At 43.5% G+C, this 23,787-nt stretch overlaps 1 protein-coding gene across 1 annotated transcript; it reads right to left on the bottom strand.

Annotated features, from left to right (window-relative positions):
* Positions 1 to 2,482: 2,482 nt before the first annotated feature.
* Positions 2,483 to 11,615, bottom strand: LOC119381406 (uncharacterized). The gene is made up of 5 exons (XM_049413102.1): positions 11,469 to 11,615; positions 5,392 to 5,453; positions 5,219 to 5,308; positions 3,111 to 3,137; positions 2,483 to 2,621 (listed from the first exon to the last, which is right to left on the bottom strand). Exons 1-5 carry the CDS (start codon positions 11,545 to 11,547, stop codon positions 2,562 to 2,564), a joined length of 318 nt encoding a protein of 105 aa, XP_049269059.1. The 5' UTR covers positions 11,548 to 11,615; the 3' UTR covers positions 2,483 to 2,561.
* Between the last annotated feature and the right edge of the window lie 12,172 nt (positions 11,616 to 23,787).

The raw sequence follows: 23,787 nt of genomic DNA, 5'->3' as shown, positions 1-23,787 counted from the left end.
ACAGCTGCATCTTACCGGTACTTACCTACGGAGCAGAAACCTGGAGACTTACAAAGAGGGTTCAACTTAAATTGAGGACGACGCAGCGAGCGATGGAAAGGAAAATGATAGGTGTAACCTTAAGAGACAGGAAGAGAGCAGAGTGGGTCAGGGAACAAACGGGGGTTAAGGACATCATAGTTGAAATCAAGAAGAAGAAATGGATATGGCCCGGGCACGTAGCACGTCGGCAGGATAACCGGTGGTCGTTAAGGGTAACTGACTGGATTCCAAGAGATGGTAAACGCGTGAGGGGGAGACAGAAAATTAGGTGGGTAGATGAGATTAAGAAGTTTGTAGGTATAACGTGGCAGCAGAAAGCACAGGACCGGGTTGATTGGCGGAACATGGGAGAGGCCTTTGCCCTGCAGTGGGCGTAGACAGGCTGATGATGATGTGTGTGTGTGCGCGCGCGCGCGTGTGTGTGTGTGTGTGTGTGCGCGCGCGTTATTATCCAGTGCACAGGCCATTTATTTGTGCGCCATTTATTTGTGACAGAAGCAATTACACAAATAAAGCGCAGATTACATAATAAAACATAACTGCCACTAGTCGATTCACAGTGATCGTAAATGATTAAAAAAACAGGAACTGCGTAATTATTCAAGACAGGACGAAAATGTAACCTTGAAACACAGAAACAGGGAAGGATAAAAAACATTTAACTGCACACATACATACATGGGCATCAGACCAGCACAGAAGGCGTACTTAAAACACGGAAAGGAATATAAAAAACAAGAACCCGCCGTGCTTTTAGTCATGGTGCTTGACTGGTGACCCGAAGGTTGCGGGATGGAATCCCTGCCGCAGCGGCACCATTTCGATGGAGGTGAAATGACAGAGGCCCGCGTACTTAGATTTATGTGTACGTTAAAGAACAACAGATGGTCAAATTTTCGGGAGCCTTCCACCATATACGGTGCCTCTCATAATCATATCGGGGTTCTTGGGACGTAAATTCTCACAAATAATTATTATTAAGAAAAAAGAAGGATCTGATCTGCAGACAAACGCGCATAATATATTCCATGATACATTTCAAATCACAAAAATAGCGAAAGCAAAAATCAAAGGCAGATGCAGGACCAACCAAGTGCATTAAAGAATGTTTGCGAAGTAAAATGCAGGATTCATGAACCATTCATGCAGGATTCAGGACACGTGAACCAAAGCATTTTGATCATGTAGCTGATATCAGTGTGTCCATTTATTACGCAAGGTTAACACCGGCAGAATTATTCCTGGATGTGCATTCGAAATACCGGCCGGAAACGTACGCTGCAAGTGCATAATGTGTTCTTCGGATGCCGCTTGTCACGTTTGATTTTTACTGTCCAAAGAAACCTCGTATCTTCTAAAACGATAAGCTCCCAGCGTTTCTGGAATGATTGGTGCACTGCGGCACGCAACACCCGGCCATGGTGACGGTAGCGAGTGCATAAAACTGGAGGGAAACGAGCATCGACCCAAAAACAGCACGCGCGCCACGCACAAGTGACCGGGCGGGGGATTTAAAATGGCGGCCACGCTGCCGCCAAGGCCGAGGAGGCGGCATCGGCCCTTTCAAAAGCTGACACCACTCTAAGCGGGGGCGCGCGCATCGAGGCACTCTAGCAGAGACAGCCAGAGGAGTTTGAAGGAAGCAGAACAACATTCGAAGCCGAAGAAGCTTTATCAACATTCTTATTTATTGAAGAAACGCTTCCCCCACTGAAACGTTACGCATGCCAATGTAATAATTTCTTATCTTTCCGTCACATTCTTTTCGAAATATAGGGCAAATATCTCGAAAATATATGGACTTTATATAGATTCCGTAAGGAAAGATACTCAATTATTCTAATAGCGCACGGCACATTTCAGTAGGGTCCAATCTTGATACAAGGTCATTTGAGGTGGGTACCAGGAGAATGAAAGCGTTTTTCGAAGTTGCTTGCCATCGCTACCTATACGCGGAAGCACACAAGGAGCAATTAAAAAAAGGATTGAAAAGTGTATATACTGTTCTGCCTAAGTACAGCTTCCATTTTGCTCGATACATTTTTGTTCCCGGCAGATTTATTCAAATTCACTTTTATGGTCTTCGTCCAACGCCGGAAGTGTATGCCAGCGGCTTTTACGAAATGCTCTAAAGTGATTTTTGTGTGCATGAATACCTATGCTATTACAGAACCTTCACATAACAGTCTTCAGAGCACCAACGCTAAACAAAACAGATCAAACTCATTTGGTCTAACTATATTAGAGCAATTCAGTGAATTTCTCATGTTTTAATGTTAGTACCAGTGAAAATCGAATGTTATTTGCTCCCAAAAGCCGCATTACACATATTGTGGATCTATTACTACCTTGCGGTTAGTTTGTCCCGTGTGCACCGTGTTTTGCATAATTTAGAATAATTTATGAAAACATTTGGGATTGCCTGACTTTGGACCTTTAATTTTTTTTTTTTACCGTAAAAATGTATTTTCACGAACGGCGTTCTCCACTTCCGAAGCTCCATTGCAACGGCTAGCCCCCTAGCGAGATGCAGGCTTGCACTGAGCGTAGGCCGCCTTAATGCCGTTTGCAACTGTCTCCTGAAAAGCAAGAAAGATACATAAAAACCTGCCCATTTCAACATTATTGGTACCCTTAATTCCCTTCAGTAATTCTTGAGCTTATAATATTCAGCTTACAACGGCTCTAGATATCTCACTTTCCTCCAGGAACGGCAAGATTACTATCATTCGAGGGCCCAAATCGACTTTTTTGTTGAAATGACGAGCCAGCACCTGCAATGTGGGTTTCCCTTGCAACATTATATAGAAAACCGGTGCTATTGCTATTAACTCATTCCCATCTTCAAAAACATCAGGTGATTCGCTTTTTCTCGGTGCCTTGTTTATACAGGCACAAAACACGAAGAGCGTATTCACATGACAAGCGCTGATGTTATGGCCTGAAGTAATACAGTCTTGAGGTTTACCAACATCCCAACAAATAACGGCTTCAATGTTTTAAGGCAGCGATGTTACCTATGCACTAAGAAAAGGAATGGGATCAAGTACTAAAGAATATGCACTTACCGAGAACACTGTGCTAATCAGCTCACCCTGCATAACAGAGGAAAAAAAGCGTTTTGAATTTCATCAATTACGTTCGTTCACTGTTAACACTCACAGTTCACAGTTACTTTACTGGCTTGAAAACCGCTAGTTAGGAAATGTTTCAATAATGTGTCTTATTACGTGAGAATTTCAAAATTTTATCCTGAGTATCCCTTGAGCATGTCGAATTACCATTCTAAGGCGCCAAGTAACTAAGGCGCCTTACATCTATTGTACCGTTAGGGTTCCATTAAACCTCGTTAAAGTGAAACAACTGATGACGAACTATTAGGTATATCGAAATAATCGTATTTACCCTTGAACTGCTCGAAGAGACACATGTATGTGAAAGTAAAGTTATCACGTCAGTACAAATAGTGAGCTTAATTCATCTCCGAAACCGAGAAACACAGCCGATGTTGAGCTGGCTGCATCGCTTTCGGCGAACGCTACTGCAGGCTTGCGCCTTTCGTTTAGGCCTCCTGGAGCAGGTAGAGAACAGTGGCAAATGCAGTCGCACGAGGCCTTAAACCCTTAGGAAGGTCCTGCAAACGCCAGCTTCCGAGAGGCCGAGGAAAAAGCCATTCCTGACGCTCTGCCCTTTGCCAACTGACTGACGACATAACTAACCAAGGAATACTGAGCGTGATGTCATGCGAGTGGAAAGCGAAGAAGATTCGGGATACTCAAAATTTGAATGTTTGCAGGATAGACTTCCCAAACGCTGCACGGGATTTGGATGTGGCGAACTTGCTTTGTAGCTTATTCGGCGCATACAATGATTGCTGGAATGTTTTTATTGAAATATTCGCTATAACGATGTGTACCAGTTCTCCTTCAGTTTCGATGCAATGATGTTTCTCGCTCATGTACAAGCAATTTCCGTGACTTCTTGACGCAAAAAAGGCTTTTAATAACTGGAATTCAGCGATTCTATGAACTATAACTGACACTCTCACAAAGGTTCTTCACATGTTAGGAACAGGGGATGGTTAGACAACACATAGCGCAACATAAACTAAGCCCTTTTTCGCGAACAGAGACTAGAGACGTTTTGCCACTCGTATTAAGTCGCCACAGAGGGACAACTTACGTCACAAAAAGCCTGCATATAATGTTCACGCGACATCACTACGCCAGTTTTCCAACCCGAGCACTTATGTTAGGTTGCAAGTATTTGAAGGATAAAACACAAGTTAGACCAAACATGGAGGACGCTTGAGCTTCGCCTTCAAGAGTAGAACGCGATAGCGTAATTGGGGCCCGTGCGCATCGCCTGCTTAATTGTTAGCCTGCCTTCGGTTCTCGATGCATGCCTCAACCGTGCCGAAAGGAAACAAACGACTGTGCACGTAACATTGGCCGTTTGAAACTATCCTAGCATGCGTACTGCAAGTACAGTTGTTAAATGCACACTACGCCATAATTCTTCCTTTTGCGAATCAGCGAATGGCCCACTACGCGTCCGAAAGGCAACACACAAACCTACGCAGCTGCTCACTCTGTTGATGTTTTTGCACCTGATGATGATTAAATATGTCTCAGCGCTTTGTAATGGCTGGGCCTTGAAAACACTCAATCGTTGCGTAATTCACATGTTTTGATGCCTGGCGTGATTCCACGCTTTTTTTCATGTAATACTACACGTGTTAAGGGAACTCCTTCCACTACAGGACATTCAGATGTTTTTTTTTTTTTTCGAAGCCGTGTCAAGCAATAGCGTGGGTCTGTGATAGAAGACCTGCTTGCCACGCAGACGCTCTGGGTTCGATTCTCAGTCGAACCAAGGATTTTTGTTATTTATTTTATTTTCATCTTTCTCGATTTTTTGTTCGCGAAGAAGATGATCTTTCGCTCACAAACACCGATACCGACACCGGTATTTCTGCGAAACGAGCGCCTTAACGCTGTCGCGTTAATACATATATGACAATAGCTCTCGCATATTTCAGCGCGGAAACACGTATTGCGTTTCTGAACGTAAAGCAGCACGACCTGAACGATTCCTAAAGGATGCTAAACGATTCCTAAACGATTCCTAAAGAATTCTTAAAGGAACCAAAATTTATCCTCGTGTGAGAACTTACAAAGTCCACGTCAGCCTCGCATTTCGTCCTAATAAGGTCAGCAGCCTTGTCTCCTCTCTCTCCGAGGATCTCCAATGCCCTTGCCTTGACCTGCGTTTAGAGCGAACGTTTGTGTGTATAAATATGTATTCATTTATGTGTTACGTATTATGTCATTATGGATTTGGATGTACCTGTGGGGGTGCGCGTTCTGCCATGCAGCTTAGAACCCCCTTAATTTCATCATTGCTGAGCCCTGCAAGAAAAAAACAAGAAAAAGGAGTTTTATTTTCACCATATATCGCGTGCGTTCTTGGGAACTAACGCTTTTAACCAATGCGATTTTATTTTTTTTATCAAAGACACTTGTGACCTTAGACCACGTCACATAACTGAGCGAGTGCATCATTTATATATAACAAATAAATAAATACCACTTGAGTGGCAAAGCAAACAGGACGCTGTTTTCATAATATTGCCAGCAGTGTCTTAGCAAAATAACATATGAAACAGTGTCTCAGCTGCATATAATTTCCATACTCAAAAGTGTCTCGCCAGCAACATATGGGCAAATCCTGTGCAACGAAAAAAATAACATACTAATAAGTTCGTTGAAAGCTTTCATAGTTTGGCGTACGGAAATCCGCCTGTCGTACGTGCGATCGATGTTGCAATGACCAAACTGACCGAGGCATCGACGACCGTCTCAGGTAACGCCAAAATTTTATGATGTACACATCCGCAGTTATCTGGTCGCGCACTCCTATCAGCGCGGTTGTCAAGCCTTCTTCAATAATTGCCAGAATTTCGAGGCGTTATGGCGACGGACGTGCGTGCGAAATTTATCAAGCCCTTTTCCTTCGAAAGAAAAGTTGACATGTGCGTAAGTGTTCCGTCATCATCGCTTAAAAGTAAGGAAACTGCGTATCTTGAACGCAGTCAAAAGCGATGTGAACTGTAACAGTATTCACGGAAAATTCGTTGTGGCGTATTGCCTATCCATACTCTCCTCCTCCTTCTTCAAGGGACCCATTAAAAAAATTGGCGCAGCTAGGCAATAGCCGTGCGAAGACTGAGGAAACGGCGGAGCTGGTGGCGCTCATTTCCCTCCTCCTCACCCTCACTTCCCTTTCTCATTCCTTGCTATACTATAATATACGATACTATAGTATACTATCCTATACTATACTATACTATACTATACTATACTATACTATACTACACTATACAGGGCTGCGCTATGCTTCACCCTCTCCCCTCCTCCTTTCTCTCCTCCTCACCCTCACTTCACTTTCCCACCACCTTGGTATAATATACTATACTATTCTATACAAGGTTATGCTATGCTCTACTGACGTACCCGAATAGCTGAGTGGTATACTGCGCTTCGGATCGCGGGTACGCGGGCTCGAATCACGCCTCGCCAAGAAATGTTTTTCTCCAAGAATTCCTCTCTTTCTTTTTTCTTTCTCTCTTTCTCTTTCTTTCTATCTCTTTGTATTCGTTCTCTCGCCCTTCAGAGTTACTGGATCCCGTGCCGGGCAAATCAGCGCACGTGTTCTGGGAGCGAAGCAGAAGAGGATGAAGAGAGCTCGTGCCGGTTCATGATTAATATTTCTGTTTACGAATAACTGGACTTCTCCGAGCTTAAATAGCTCCGCTGTTCAAAACTGTATACATCACTGTGTGTGAGACAAAAGACTTCGGTTGACAGTCAGCGCTTCGTGTATCTCAGTCTATTTGTCCATTACCTGAGCTGTTACTCGCTTCTTATGGTAAGCACCAAACAACTAAAGTTAACACTGCGATAACATATCCACGTCTCACAAATTCTCCAAACCAGAAGAGCATTTCTAAATCCTGGTCTTTCAATATATTTCTGCATCTTGACAGTCTTTCTTAAGTGAACAACGGCAGGAAAAATGAATATGCGCTGTCATATTTCCCCCCCCCCCCATTAATGACGCCCACGAAGCAATGTGCAACTAGCGTTCCGTGTCCCAATCTTAAATTATGCGCATAGTAGATATTGCCGAACTTGATTAAACATATTGGTGTTAACTTGCGGGCCTCAACCGGTGCACAGATGTAACCAATAAAGCTTGACATATCATACAAATATGGACAGATGCGAACGCGAGAATAGCGGCGTGGGCATCGTCTTTACCCTGCTTCTTTGTACAATTTGCCAGAGAGTGGGGAATAAATGAAATTTCTAGTAACTACGGTAACGTGCACAGGTTGAAGCGACCAAGATTTCACAGTTCGCAAGTTTTCACGATGGGGCTGAATCACCATGAGTTAGGCGACGTCGGTTAGTTTGACGAGAAATCGATGCGGACTTTTACGTGAATACACCATCCTGAACGCTGCTTAACGGATTCCATATAACCAGTTCATATTTACCGACAGCAGAGTGTAACATCAGTTCTTTCGCCACTGATAACAGCGTACTGAATAGTAGTAATGCACTACCAACAAAATCGCGTAAAATATATCTCACAGCGTCGCAAACAGCACACGCTGCTCGATTGGTGCAAGGGGCTGACATAACCGTAGTAGGTGTGTCTCTCTGCAGTATAAAGATACGATGATTTGGCGAAAATTTTCATGTATATATATTCGTCTTATTCTTTAACATATATTACTCTTACATCTTTAAGGAATTCCGAGTTGGAGATTTCGGTTATCTGTAAGTAGAAAACGATAGCTCGAATTGAGGAGACAGTGCAAGCGCTCGTTTTAGCGGGAGGGTCTGATACAGTAAAATAAATAACATAACGCCCCTTGTGATCATATGTATTCAGACGCTCACAGCGTGATTGTATGTGCGAGGAGCAAGACTGCTCAATAAAAAATCATTGATTTACAAGACAGTGTTGCTGTCTTGAAGCACCAGCAGGTGAGGAACTTAAGTAACTTTTGAGTGCTGGAAACAGCTCCAAAACGTTATAAGAATACGAACTTGTTCTGTGTCGCTCGTATTTTGCTAATGCGAAAAGTAATTGTCTTTTACAAATATTACAGCGAAATGCTGCACGAAGTCAGGCATGCCATTTTTGCACTAAACAGCAAGTCGGCGCCAGGTCCCGACGGCATCACCAATAAGATGCTGCGGAATCTCGACGACCGTTCGATCGAATACCTCGCCGAGAAGATCAACGAGACGTGGAGAAACGGCAGCGTCCCAAAAAAATGGAAGACCGCCAACACCGTCTTGATACCCAAACCAGGCAAGGCTCCGAATGTTGATAACCTCTGACCAATCTCTCTCACGTTTTGCGTCGGGAAAGTAGCGGAGCACGTCGTCCTCAATAGACTAAGCAAATATCTCGAAGACAACAACGTCTATACCCACAACATGACTGGCTTCCGAGCCGGTCTGTCGACGCAGGACGCCCTGAAGATGATTAGACATCAAAATATTGACGGCAATACCAGGGACACCAGGGCCTTGCTCGGACTCGACCTCGAGAAGGCGTTTGACAACGCTGTCCACGCATACATCCTGGCTTCTGTCGGGGAACCCGAGCTGGGCCCCAGACTGTAGAACTACGTCCATTCGTTCCTGACGGGGAGGAAAGCGAACCTGGGGTTTGACGTCATCGTCTCCGACGAAGTGCTCCTGGGCTCACGGGGTATGCCGCAAGGCTCCGTCATTTCGCCCACTCTCTTCAACGTCTGCATGATTGGACTCTCCAGGAGGCTGGCCCAAGTCGAAGGTATCAAACACACCATCTACGGCGATGACATCACGATCTGATCCACCGGCGTTAGTGAAGGGCAAGTGGAAAGTGCCATGCAAGAGGCCGTAGGTGTCACGGAACAGTACCTGTTACCCACCGGACTCAGAGGCTCCCCGACCAAATCCGAGCTCCGGCTTTACAGAAAAGAATAGGGGGGTCAACCTATGAGCTGGACGCCGGTCTCCAAAAGTGACATTCACCTGTTCACTCGGAGCGGCGACCCGATACCCAGGGTCGACACCATCAGAGTCCTCAGTACGTTCATCGAATCGCGTGGCGGCAACGGCTCTGCGTTGCGCAAAATCATCGCAAAGACTGATAACGCTTTTCGCCTCGTTCGAAGGGTCACGAACCGACGTCGAGGCAACAAGGAGGACAACCTGCTTCAGCTCATCAACGCCTTTGGGCTGTATCACTTCACCACGGTGGCCATGGACAACTGGCTCAGAGCAGAGCGGGAGAAGTTGAATGCCCTCATTAGAAAAATCGTCAAGTGAGCGCTCGGGCTGCCCGTCAGAACGCACACCGAGGACCTCCTCCGGCTCGGCATACGCAACATCATGGAAGAAATTGCCGAGGCTCACTAACAGGCCCAGCTAACTCGGCTCTCCACCACGCCGGCCGGTAGGCGGATTCTAGAGGAGATTGGACTCGCCCCCACCAAGAACTTCGCTAGCAAAACACAAATTCCCAGAGAAATAAGGGAGAAGCTCGTCGTCGCTCCGTTGCCCCGCAACGTCCATCCTGTGCAGAACGCAGGTCGTCGCATGGCAAGAGCGTCAAAGATACTAAAACAAATCCCCAATGATAAAATCGAAGCAAGCTTCGTAGACGCCTCCGCGTACCGAGACGGCAAGGCTTTTGCGATTTTCGTTGTGGACACGCTGGGCAAAGTCATCGACTGTGCCTTGATTCGGACGACGGACCCCGAGGCGGCCGAGCAAGTGGCCATTGCACTCGCTATGCAAGGAGGTCGGAGAGACAACGTGTATGGCGACTCTAAAGGTGCCGCCAGGGCATTCCAGAAAGGTTGGGTAGCCCGGCAGGTAGTTGAAATTCCGAAAGGCTTCAAAAACGGTGACAGTTCCACACAGTCCATCTTTTGGCTCCCTGCGCACGTCGGGGCGATCCAGGGGGTTCCTCTGAACCTCAACGAGTCTGCCCACGAGAATGCGCGTGGCTTTACCGACCGCGCTGCCCTCGGATCGGGCGACTTTACCCCCGGACACAGGGGCGCTCCTAGCACGCACAACGAAATTACTCAATTCGTTTACTTAGAGAGAACGGTCTTCCCGCTGTCTCATTCCAAGCTAAGCAGGCCGCAGGTGGTCACACTCAGACTCCTGCGAATTAACTCCTACCCAAATCCGGTGTCCCTTAATAGCATATATCCGAACATTTACCCGAATAGTTCTTGCGCAGCGTGTGGCGAGGCTGCTACTTTGTCTCATATACTCTGGGAAGGCAGGTCGTTGGGCCCGAAGCTCATCAAGGAATAGTGGGACGCGCTCCTACGAAGTCCCATCTATTAGGGCCAAATCCTGGCCGTCCAGCGCCGCTGTGATCGGGCCGGCAGTCTAGACCTGTTGGTCCCGTCGTGGGATTAGCCGGGTGCGCGATTAATTACATTTTGCTGGACCCAATAAACGTTTATTCACTTACTCATTCCACGTGACCAAGATAACAGTGTTCTCATGCCTACCGCTAGGACAAGGAGCGTGTGGCGAAAGTCCGCGTTCATGCTAAATATTGAATTTTTCTCATCTCAAGGTATGCGAAAGGCACTCCATAATGTATTCGTTGCCGCCCGCATAACTGATTACGTGATGTTACTTGAAGAGCAAAAAAAAAGTAATAAGTTACATCGCCGACCCGCTCGCGGCCGGTGCCGGGTCTGAGGCCCGCCCCGAATTAACTTCGCTGGATTCTAAATAAAGTTGATTAATTGATTTAAGAATTAAATTAGCTTGAATATTTGGCAAAACTTACGGCTACAGCGCGGTAAAGCACCTTTCGCAAGGCATTTGACTTGATATATCCGCGCCTATTGTTTTACCCGGTTGCTCTCGCAGTAAATTTCAAGGGACTTTAGGCAACGTGCTATAAATTTTACAGGGGACTTCTGCATAATGTAAGTACAGTTGCAAATCAGTTGTCAAGAACCGCAGGCTTGTTAGAAATTTCTAAAAACATCAATAATAATCATTATTACAATAAATAATACAAAAATTACCGCATAGGAGGACAAAATAAATGCAAGGAGCGATGAGCCCGGTTGTCTACCCGGCACTGTGGACAATTCCATCCGAAACGTTAAGCGAATGGCCGGGCACTGACTCTGTAGCCTATGGCATATTCACACGATATACTGAAACAGCGGTTTGAGCATCGACCGCTTTAGCTGACAGCCCAAGTGAGGTCCGTTCTTTCTTTTCGCTCGGCGACTGCGCGCACTATTCAAGAAGTCACCCACTGTACATAGAATCATTATAAACAGCTATTATGGTTGCTGATATACTGCTTACCGCATAGTTCTTTACCACCAGCAGCATCGGCAAGGAAAGCTCCTACAAGGACGAGTCCGCAGATGAGCAGAACCTTCATGTTGCGTCGGATGACGACTTGTACGGGACAGCGACAATGTCACACAGGCACTGCACAATGTTAAGCGAAAGCTCAATGGAACAACCATTGCGTGTGCGTTTATATAAGCGGGTCGGCTCTCCGGTGGCCTTGATCACGGCGCGTGACACCAACCGCGAAACTGTGAACATTTCCGCCTTTCCTCCTCGCTCAACTACCTCTACGCAACGCTGCTAACGCCTCTGTGAAATTTATAAAATAGTGGTACAACTGCACCACACTGTAATATCGAACATAAAGCGCTTGTTTGTTTTTTTATCATTCACGTGTCTGCATGACGGTTGTGGAACGGGAAAATTTTAGCGGCCCAAGGGGAAGGGAAGGAGGGGGGCGTTGCAGAGTTCTCATTTAACACTGCGCCCCGCAAGGTAGCAATATATGGCATGCCTCCGGGCAATCTGATGACCAGCGTTCTTTATAGCACGATGTCACTCGAGAAATTGCGATCGTTTTGACAGTTCAACCTTCTTGCCTTGTCGCCTTTTTTTTTATCTTATGCACTCTAAGAAAAAAAAGGAGTGATTTGACTCTTTATGTGTCCTGACTTGCCACGCATATGACTCTCTTTAAAAAGACACGTGAAGTCTCTTCGGAGATCACTGTACTCTCGTTGGAGAATCGTGGGACCCAAGAGAGAGATAAAGTGTCTCTTTAAGAAAGTCTTGACTCGCCAAAAAGAGTGACACATAGTCTTTTTCTTATTTTTCCTTAGAGTGAGGGGCAAAAATATGTGCATATACGCGTATTGCATGATGCTTGTTTCGGCGTCCACGATCGCTTTCGTCAGGTGTAAATGTTTAAGGTCGTGGCAACATCATCCGTGCACGCTCGAGAAAAATGTTTCATTTAAATGCACAATCCGCTGTAAACAAGGAAACGCAATCGGAGGTACTTTTCAAACAGTTAGACAAATCTTTTGATATAATTATGCTAACTGAAACGTGGTATGTTGAAAAAAGCATTGTTTTCAGTATGTCTGGGTATCATAATTGTCTTTTAAATTGAACTGCTAGCAGAGGAGGAGGTGTAATATGATGGTGGAAAGTCATATTGTTTGTGATCTGTTACCGGAGTTCTGTCGCATGAACAATGACCATGGATGTTTATCTCTAATATTGAATCGAACCTTAGTGGCTGTTGTTTATCGACCCCCAAGCGGCAATCTTCATCTATTTTTGCATTTTCTCGGACCTCTCGTCTCCTATGTAGGTAAACATAACTATGACGTCATACTAGGAGGAGATTTTAATGTAAATATGTTAGCTGACACCGCTAACAAAAGAAGACTAGACCAAACAATTTGTTCATTTGGTTGCAATAATGTTATTCCCATGCCTACAAGACTGACTTACCTCTTCCTTTTTACTTGACCTATTCGTAACAAATATACATCCTTCTCGACAAAAGGCGAGTGTAAAGAGTACAGATATCAGCGATCACAATAGTAAATATTTATGTGTGCATACAAATATACTTACAACAACTAAAGTACAAGTGCCCTTTCAAGAAGTAACGCCTCGAACATTGGAGACTCTCCGAGAGAAAGTAGAAAGTTTTGATTGGAGTGGAATACTTAAAGGAAGCGATCCCGACTGCGTGTGTGACAACCTTTTGAGTCCTTTTCTGTCTCTATATAATACGTCATTTCCGCACAAATTTTTACGAACTTCAAAAAAAATTCGTAAGCCATGGATCACATCAGAAATACTAAGCAAGATTCAGATTAAGGATAGAATGTTTAAAAAATTCCTTAAAACTCGCGTTGTCGATCTACTTAGAGTATATAAAATATATCGGAACAGTCCAACGAAAAAAATTAGAATGGTCAAAGATAATTATTTCTGTGACCTCTTTTCTATGTCTGCATCAAGATCAGACATAACGTGAAAAAAATCTAAATGCCTTATTAAATCGATCGAAGTATTCAGGAATCTTAACAAAAGTAAGAAAGAATGACGAAGAATTTAGTGGGAAACGATTGGCAGACTTACTCAATGATTATTTCATCAATCTCGATACTTGAGAAACTAATCACAACGCCCTGCGTTACTTAGAACGTAGTAACGATAAAACCTTTTTTCTTAACCCTGTTACAACGATGGGGGTGATTACGATCACCCCCAACGATGGTGAGCGACGTAGATGACATTAAAATAAAACCCGTCAAACACGTGATAGACTTTTTAGCACCTTGCCTAACAAATAACACATGCTTTCAATCTCTGTTTAGCAGAAGGTGTTTTCCCGAAACGAATGCAAGTAGCAAAAGTAATCGTTCTGCATAAAAAGGAGACAAAAATAGCATAGCTAACTACAGGCCAGTGGCCCTATTACCTGTATTTTCAAAAGGCCTGGAAATAGCTATTTTGTCAAGATTGTTCAGCTTTTGCGATAAGTATGAGATAACACATACGGCTCAATTTGGCTTCAGGAAAAAGCGCGCAAAAGAACTCGCTCTATTAGAACAGAGGTAGTTCATTTTGAATGCTTTTGACAATCGTCACTTGGCTCTGGGTATTTATGTAGATTTAGATACTCGAAAGCCTTCGAGTATCTAAATCATAACCTGTTATTTAAAAAAATCGTAAAGTATGGATTTCGCGGCAAAGTCTTGGTATTCCTCGCTCTTATTTAGGTTGCAGGCACCAATTCGTAAGTATAAATGGCCACTCTTCCGACATAAAACCAATTTTGTCTGGAGTTCCACAAGGAAGAATCTTTGGTCTATTTCTCTTTAACTTGTATATAAATGACATTGTCAATATTGATGAAACCACCAAATTCGTAATTTACGCAGATGACACGACTATGCTTTTCTTCGGTACACTATTATCTAATATAATCGATAGAGCACACGAGACATTAACGCAGCTGGGTAAGTCGACTGATCACAATGCATTAAAGATTAACACTACCAAAACAAAAGCAATAGTTTTCCGGCCAAAAAACAGGGATGTGGTTACTGATGCAGCTTTAGTATTTAACAGCGCAATAATAGACACAGTTAAAGCATTTAAGATACTTGGCGTAATATTTTCGGAAACAATGTATTGGGAAGACCACGTTATCTACGTAGCGCAAAAGTTTTCTAGCATTGTGGGAATAACTTATATTAACAGTCAAACTCTCCCCACATATGTTAAGCTTCTTATTTATAACTCGCTGTTTTCCTCGCATGTAACATACTGCCATCTTGTATGGGAATCTACTACTTCCACGAATTTACGAATGCTACACTCACTTATGAAAGAAATGTTAAGACACATATATAACGTGGCTTTCGATCATCCCTCAGCACCGCTTTTCTGTAAGCATCATATTTTACAAATTTCCTGTCTGTATTCTTACCGCCTCTCCATAGCATACAAATCATAAATTAAGAATAACGGTCATTTCCCAGCTCAATTAGCCTGCTTAGAAAAGAGGATGCAGACGTATTCAGTTGGCCATTCAGAGACTTGAAAAATAACACTATATCGAACTAATTATGAGACACAAATGTTAAGACACAAGCTTCCGGAGTTATTAAACTTATTTAGAAGTAAGAACATTGCACCGGAAAGATCCTTCAGAAAAGAACTTCGTATTTTTTCTCAAACTTCTGAAGGTTCTTTTTGTTTGATTCGCTTTGAAATTACTTCCAACCATGCCTTCACACCTGTTTTGACGCAATATGCCATGCCCCTTAAGCGTCATTGTTTTTTCATAAATCTTACCATCTTACCTAGTTTTCACTTGTTGAAGTTTAACACATGACTCTCTAGTTAAGTGCTCTTTTTTGCACTGTAACATGTTGCGATGTGTTCTTGTTAATTCACATTTCTAATGAAAATGCTTTGCATTGTGGTCTGATAATATTGTTTTCCATCCTTTTATTTTCTTGCTGTTTGTTTGTCATATTTATTTACATTGTTTATTAACTTGTTCCTGTATAATTCTCTTTTTGATTCCTCATGTGCAGCACAGTTTGCCGTAAACGCGCCAAAGCGTACATTCTGGGGGCCGGAGCTAGTCTAGCTGCTTCTCAGCTTTTCCCCAAGCCTCCTCATGTTCCTGATGAAAAATAAAGGAACTATTATTAACTGTAGCCACCACCGCAGCCGAAGGCATACCGTGTTTGTAGAACTACGCCAGCTCTGCGGCTCTCTAATGATTGCTGCTAGAAAATGTCTGTATACCGACATACTGCGGACATTTTGTGGAAAAATGGATGTTCGATCACTATAGTGACAGACACTATTCGCTGACAGATTTTATCACTGTAGTGATGGAATATGCATTTTTCTACCTCGCTAAACTTTAACCTAAATTTACATCGAAACTGATAGTGCGCCTATAAAAACGTTCGAAAAGGTTATGCGCATGTTTTTAGAGTCCTGCGCGTAATAACTAAATGACTCCGCAAGTATAAATTAACAAGTGATGCGTGATATTACGTGTGATCTGCCTGCTGGCAAATATTGAAGTTTGTGGCTAAATTATGGACTGATTCAAAGTGTCTAAATCCTCGTTTCCGGCCCGTTTGGATGCGTTATATAGAATGCGTAACAATTTGTGCCAAGTGCTTGGGAAACTCGAATTTGACAGCGGCATGATATTTTAATATGAAATCAAGATTATTCACTTGGTTAAAATGTATCTAAAGAACAGGCGCCCGTTCGTTGCTGTAGGCAACCATGAGATCTATTTTCAATACTCTTCGTTCGGTTTTCGCCAGAGATATGTGCGTGGGCCTGACTTGCTTTAATACACACAGGTAACCATTGCATAAAAATCAATTTATTAATTTGAATTTTTCCAGATGACTGCGTCGTGTGCAGCTAACCCGAACGATCATCTACAGTGCAAAGTGACCTGTATAAGCTTAGCAGTAAATGTGTTCATTCACAAATGAAAATTAACACAGCCAAGACTGAGCTGCTGAGTTTCAGGGCAACCGGAAACATAATTTCGCATGCTTATTGCATCAATTCTATGCTTACTCAAGCAGTTTCACTTTTTAGCATATCGAGGTACATGTGGCAAAGCCGGAAATCAATTAAGGCCATATTGAACTATTGGATAGGCTACAGTACTCTCGCTCCGCGCCTTCTTTTCTTGTTTGTGCTTTTTTTTTGGAACGCCTGCTCTCCATTGTTCTTTCCATCTTTCTTTCCCCATTCCTTAGAGTAGGGTAGCAAACCGGATGGTATACTACTGCTTGACCTCCCCGCCTTTCCCTAATTTTTATCCGTCTCTCCCTCTCTCTCTGGGGATTCATTCGTCGTTCCTGGTCCTGCACTAACAAAGACGCTCAACATTTCGCATACTGTTGCATTATCCACTCAAAATTGCAAGTCGCCCTCTTTTTGTGGATACCTCATAAGTGGTGCCTTATCAACAAACTATGTCTAGAAAATGCAAAAAATTTCAAGGAATTACTCCGCGTATATACGATACCCGCTGTCTATCAACTTTGTTTTCGAAACGAAATTTGCTTATTTTTAGTACAACTGTGGGTGAACATGTATGCTTATTGAATTTTTTCAGCGAACGAGGCTGACCTTGAACACATTCACATAAACACTCGCAATTTTCGCAATTATATAGGTCAAAGGGGGGGAGGGGGGAATCGTACATGTGTGCATTTTTTTTTTTTTGCTGAATTAAGCCGTTTAAGCAATTTTTATAGGTACAAAATCTCAGCATGTCTTGTTAGTAAAAGCACACCGTCAATATTGCTGTACAATTGTTCAGAGTTCAGTGTTTCCTTTGCGAAGACCATTGATGATGAAATCTCGTTTTGCGCTTATTGCTACATTGAGAAAAATCGCTTTGCTATATATGTGCCAAGGACTTTAGCAGTCACAGGCAACTTTATGGACCACTGACTGTAAAATTCCTGGGGTCCGGCACATATGTGCGAAGTATTCTCGTTAAATCAATATTTCACGTAAAATTGTTGTTTGAGCTAAAAGCTTTAGGTGACATAAATGAGCTTTATAACATCGAAAATGCGGGCTCGCGCAGCTAAGGCGAACTGATTCAAGTTTCTGAAAATGGAGTAACGGCAACAGTAACGTGCATCACTTTTTTTTTCGCTAACGCTAACGCTTCCCTTTTTATTAGCATAACGAGTAACGCACTTAGTTTTTTTTTTTTCGGCAACGCCTACAGCACTGGAACTTACACATAGGTCGCACGCTAAGGGACACAATCACTAGCGTCATGGTATACGTCAGCGGTCTTTTTCAAATATTAAGCTTCATCTAATCTAGCTAAAATATTCGTTAGAGGTCTCTCCAATTTCAGCGCACTGATGATCTATCGTTTCTGCGTAAGCTGCAATCTTTCAAATGCGAACAGAAATTTCCCAGAGGTTGCGCACCGTTGCCGCAAACTGATTGTAACGTGCAATTTCGTCAGGCCCCAACTCTCTGGCGCTTTTTTTTTTTTTCGCGTTGTCCTTGGCTTACAGCGGCGACGAGTGTAACATTACTCTTGGCAGTGCAATCACCCAAGGTTAAGCCTACATTATGCGGCCTCTGCATGCATCTTTTGCAGAGCGCGGTCGTGCCTGTTGAATTTTTATTACGTATGATGATGCAGGAGCCGTCATTCCGTGCTAGTGGTTGGCACTCTAATTTAGTTGCTCGAACTTGTTGCAAACTATCTAGCCAGGCTATGATCAGCCAAGAACGGGGCACCTGTCACTGTCTTGTTTGCGTCAGACGCGATGCATAATGTGATGCAGACACGCGACGAAACTGTTTCGTCTTTTCTCTCACATCGCTTCCTCGACACGCCAGCTGGACGAGCTTTCACTTCCTCGTGCAGCTATTTACCACTTTTTTTTTCGTCGCCCAGGCAGAACGACAGCAAGAAAATACGAAGTGCTGTTGGCACCCAGATTTTAAAGGCCTGACTGAGCCAGGTTTTGGCGCGAATAATTAAAGCATCATCACTAACTACACGCCCATCACGCGTTCTGGTTATGTCTAAGCTGTAACGTATTCTTCCGATTAGTTAATAGTACCTAATTGACTATATTTCCTCAAAGTCCACTACTTCTCCGGGTCTGGCTATTTTTTGTATGTAAGGCTGACCAAAAGTCGCAGAAACTGTCAAACATGACGGTCCTTTGCTTCCCCAAACCAGGGTTGCCGTTAGGCAAACTTGAGATGGAGCCAGAACTCGAGCTATAAGTCGCCAAAGTTGCCATGCCACTTAACTTTATCGCCAATTTTGTAGCCAAATAGGAGAGAAGCGGTATTATGAGCATTGTTCTTAGTATTGAAGAATAAAGGTTGACATTTTGAGTAAGCAAGATCATAGAAATAAGAGGACAATTTTTCTCTTCAGCACATAAATGAACAAATTATGATAAATTCGGTGCACGTGCATATAATATATGTAGAACAGATAGAGTCTTTGCCAGATAGAGGGTAATTTTGGAACATTCAATTCCAGCCAAAAAGTCAGTAGGAACATTAGACGTTGCAAGAGACACTAAAGGAAAGTATTGTCAACGTGAGTTGTTGGAATAGAGCTCCAGAAACCTCGCAGTGCTTTGTTTCTTGGCAAGGAAATGCGTACTTGGAAAGAAAATCACGTTCTGTGGTCCGCATACCATTAGGCCAACTTCGGCAATTTCTCGAGGTCAATGGATCTCAGCGAAATTCGAGAGGTGCGTTACTTTACACGTTTCCGTCATTTATGGCAAATTACAGGCTCGACAGATATGCAGATTGTTTACAGACAAATTTTATCGATTATCGCCCACCTGGCTTTCCACAATTACAGCGTCTATAATTGTATAGCGTCTATAATTGTTATAGCTTCCAATATAGCGTCTGTTCGTCGCCTGTCCACAAGGTAATGATCATATGTGTTTGACCAGCGCTTCGTTGGTTGGGCATGCGATTTTCAGCTCCTTGTGGACGGGCATGGGATTGCGATGGGTGCCAAGTAGTGATGCAGAACTATCGCTGGTACTATCGATACTATCGATAGCTGAGTCACTATCGAACTATCGATGGTGAAAAATACTATCGATAGCGCTATCGATAGTAAGAAATTCGATGGTACTATCGATAGTATAAAATCAACAGCGCGGACTCCCTGCAGAATAAACTTGGTTCCCCGCGCGCGTGGTACATAGTGTAGCAGTAGGAGCAGGCTGAAGGGCAAGAAAGTGGACGTGATTGTGTTCTTCACCAGAGTGCTTTGCTCACACATGATTATAAAGTCAGACTGTTCAGCTGTAGCAGAAAGGAAGCCTTTACATGTGGTGGGACTGCGCGGCTTCAAATTGATATTGCATTTCGTGATTTCAAAATAAAAAAAATATCAAGAAGTCAATTGTAAGGTGTAACTGGTTGCTTTTGGATACGAGTTTATTGATGGATATATTCCGCCATTTTTACGGCGGAAATAATCAATTTTTTTGCCAAAATGCTCACAAATTAAGCGAAGGTGGTAGTAGGCTATCGCAAATATTTTGGCAATATGGTCGGCCAGCACATCATCATTATTCAACCCACTATCGATAGTATTGTCAAGTTGTTGTGACTGTGGAGAATGCTGCAGCAAGACTGGGAAATACGGAGCTCTTTATTTGGGCGAACTTGTGCCCAGAAAATCAAAACTCAAAATACAAGCGATACATGCTGCGCACTGATAGTGGCGGGAGCAGTCGTCAGCCTCTGAGTAATCTGATCATCGGTGGAACGCGTCGTCCTTTATACATCAGTCATCAAACCTTCCAGCTTTATTGCTGGTGCTCGCGTAAGCTCTCGAATAAACTTGACTATTCGCGTTTGGCGCGTAGTCTTTACAGAATTATCTAAAAAAAATTGTGAAGCTTCTCAAACATTACGGCACGGTCTTGAAATACTTGAAATAACGGTCTGCGTCAAACGTTGCGAACAGTCTTCGTGGGTAACTGAACACGAATACGTCAAAACAAAGCAATAAACACGCGTGGCAGTAATATCGCTAGTAATAATAAAGACGGCAACTATCGATAGTTTGTCGATAGTAGCACTATCGATAGTTTGTTTAGACTATCGATAGTTTCAAAAAAACTATCGATACTATCGATAGTCAATTTACCGATAGTTCTGCATCACTAGTGCCAAGTGGTGTTGCGTCGTGGGCTGCGCACGATTCCCCGTATAATTACCTTAAAGGGACTGTCTACCACTCAGAAAATTTTTTTGCTTGTGGGAAAAATGAGAAGATTGCTTATCACATCGGCGGTAACAAGCATGCTTTTGTTCAATAAAAAACTAATTATATATTTATTTTGCTCTGCAAGTTGCGAAAGTATCACCGCTAGCGACGTCACCCAAGAGCAATGTGGTTCAATCTAGTGGCAAGAGCAAAAAACTCTCGCAGGTAGATTTATTTTGTTGAAAACAAATACGTAAAACTTGAAATTGTATTTTATGCACGTTTGGAAGCTTTCCTTTCAGTCAGAGAGTAACTTTTGCTTTTTTTCTCACGCGTTCAGAAAGGCGCCCGGCGGCGCTGCTGGCGACGCGTCCGCCTGCCCATAGGGTTTCCTACATATACCTGGAGAGAACTCTGGCGCTGCGATCGTTCAGCCAACATGGGAATGGTGGGTAGTACACGGATTTGCCTAATCTTCGTGCTTACGCCTTCGAACGCACTTGTGGCTTTGTTTATCGCTGTTTTTTGGCGTTCGCTACGGATAAAAGAATGGGCCGTTGTGAACTTCGTGACCAGATTTGAATTGGTGAGGCTAAAAAGGTTAAAGTGGTGAAGTGGAACTGCTGGTACGTTTCCTGAACTTCGTCTTGTGACAAAGCGGATGCAGGCGACGCGGAGCCAAACGGAGCCGAAAGAACGAGGTTTAAACAAATCCGTGTACTACCCATCATTCCCATGCTGGCTGAAGCGCCATGCGTTGCAACTCCCATATACACTAGCGCCAGAGTTCCCTCTAGTGTATCTATAAGAAACTCTATGTGCCTGCCTACGGCGGAGAAGCGCGAGCACGGCGTCCTGTGCTGCTGATAGGCAAAAGAAAAGGAAGACGTTTTGGGCGCAGAGCAGCGCGACTGAATAAGTAGAAATATATCTTTTCATTCCCTTACTTAAATTTTTGTAATTGCTTATTTATTTAATTTTATTATTTAACAATCGTTTAATTAACATTTCATTAAAGAAAAAAAAAGAACCAAAATTGCCCAAACATTTTTTTTTCTTTACTATAAATTATCTTTTTCGCATATTCATTTTAACTTATTTTTTCACAAAGTCTATTGCCGCACGCTTCGTGGCCGATCCCCCGTAGTGGGTTGGGCTATTCCCCCAAGGAACCAACCAACCAACCAACTTCAGGGAATTTTTGAACCACGCCTGTGAGTCCTCATGCGTAAATTGCATACCAGTATTTATTTATTTTATTTATTTATTTTATTTTCAAGTACTGCAGCCCTATGCAGGGCTATTGCAGGAATTGAATACATTTTCATACACAAATACATTGTTAACAAGGTTGACATCACAGCAAAAACAAAAACAAACGACTTATCATAACAGTGCGTCTATAACTCCGACAACGACCATTCACGAGTACAACCAGGTAATTCATTCCACCTTTCAATAACTCTAGGAAAAAAATTCGGCAGATCCCACGTACCGTGGGCATCGATGTTATGCGAAGCATGCGCGGGATGGTGACTGTGGCATAATTCTTCATGTTGAGCGAAACGTTACGGAATGACGCTATAGAAATGAGGAAGTGATATAAACACACTTATATGCTGAAAAGTCGCATATGTATTATATAAGCAGTTGTTTACAGTTGCGTAACGATGCCAACAGCAACATAGGTGTTACCATCACCAGGCGCGGTAAGCTGACATGTAGTGCTTATATTCTTCAGTACTGGATAGCGCGAATCCGAACAGCACAAAGAAGAAACATATGCATAGGACAGGCGTTACTCGCAACTAAGCGTCATTCAGGAAAGTTCCCCTGGATATACACACAGCCGAGTGGTACACGCAGGCGCACTGCACATACGTTACAGTCACAGTTGCAGTTGCGTTACAGTTGTTATGGTTATACTTGTCCGTTATGACGGAGAACGCGCGTACGTTTCACGAACCCGTGTGTATGTGTAGAAGTGGTTCTTGACAGTTCTTGAACAAGGTCATCATCACCGTGGTCAGTCAGCACCAGCAGTTGGACCAGACCTGTTAATCGGATCCGTTCGTGATCGCGGCAACGAGGGGTCTAAGTGTAGTGAAGTGCGAGGTATAGCACAGCTGGTGTAAATCCTGGATGCCTACGATGAAATGATCTGTGACGCCTCCTGTCCTGCACGTGGCAGCGAGGTCTTTTGATGCCCTGTCCACATTCAAGGCGTCTTTCACGCAGTATAAGGACCAGGTGTTGTTGGATCTTGATAAATCAATGTTGAAGTCGGCGGTAATGACGAGAGGCCTGGTTCTCTCGGCAGATTTATTGTAGGAAGCATTGACCATGGTTTTTGCGTAATCGACGTGGTCCACGTTGCGGACCACGTGAATGAGTGCATAATAGTTGAGCGTCTTCCAGGGGTGTTATGTCTTCAGCTTTCTACTTTCCTTGTGTCGGCCACGGTGGTGTAACGGTTACAGTGCTCAGCTGCTGACCCGAAGATCGCGGGTTCAATCCCGGCCATGGCGGTCGCATTTCGATGGATGCAAAATGCTAGATGCCCGTGTACTGTGCGATCTCGGTGCACGTTAAAGAATACAAGATGGTCACAATTAAAGCCCCAACAATTATTATTATTATCACTTTCCTTGCGTGTCAATGTGTGTGTTCGCGTTTACTGTGTTGGTTGAGATTTTGTATCACCTGTGGCACATACCCGCATAACATAAACTCTGGTATACGGGTATGTGCCACACGTGACTGTGAGAAAGGGTTTTCATGACGTACGCGACACGTATTTTGCATTCTTCATGTCATGACCAGTCAATCATGTTCTTCATGAACTGATCCTCTGCTGTGCAAATTTCGGTATATTACAACCTATGGAGACGACCAGGAGAGCGCCCAGACGTAGGCGGCTAGATAGATAGATAGATAGATAGATAGATAGATAGATAGATAGAAACGCCCAAAGTGCCTGAGGTTCGCTAAGAAATGCTTCGCATTTAATAACTATTCTTTAAAATTTTCGTGTGCGTAAAGAAAGCC

The sequence above is a fragment of the Rhipicephalus sanguineus genome, chromosome 2, assembly GCF_013339695.2.
Source record: "Rhipicephalus sanguineus isolate Rsan-2018 chromosome 2, BIME_Rsan_1.4, whole genome shotgun sequence".
NCBI lineage: Eukaryota > Metazoa > Arthropoda > Arachnida > Ixodida > Ixodidae > Rhipicephalus > Rhipicephalus sanguineus.
This window is presented reverse-complemented; position numbering and strand designations above follow the sequence as displayed.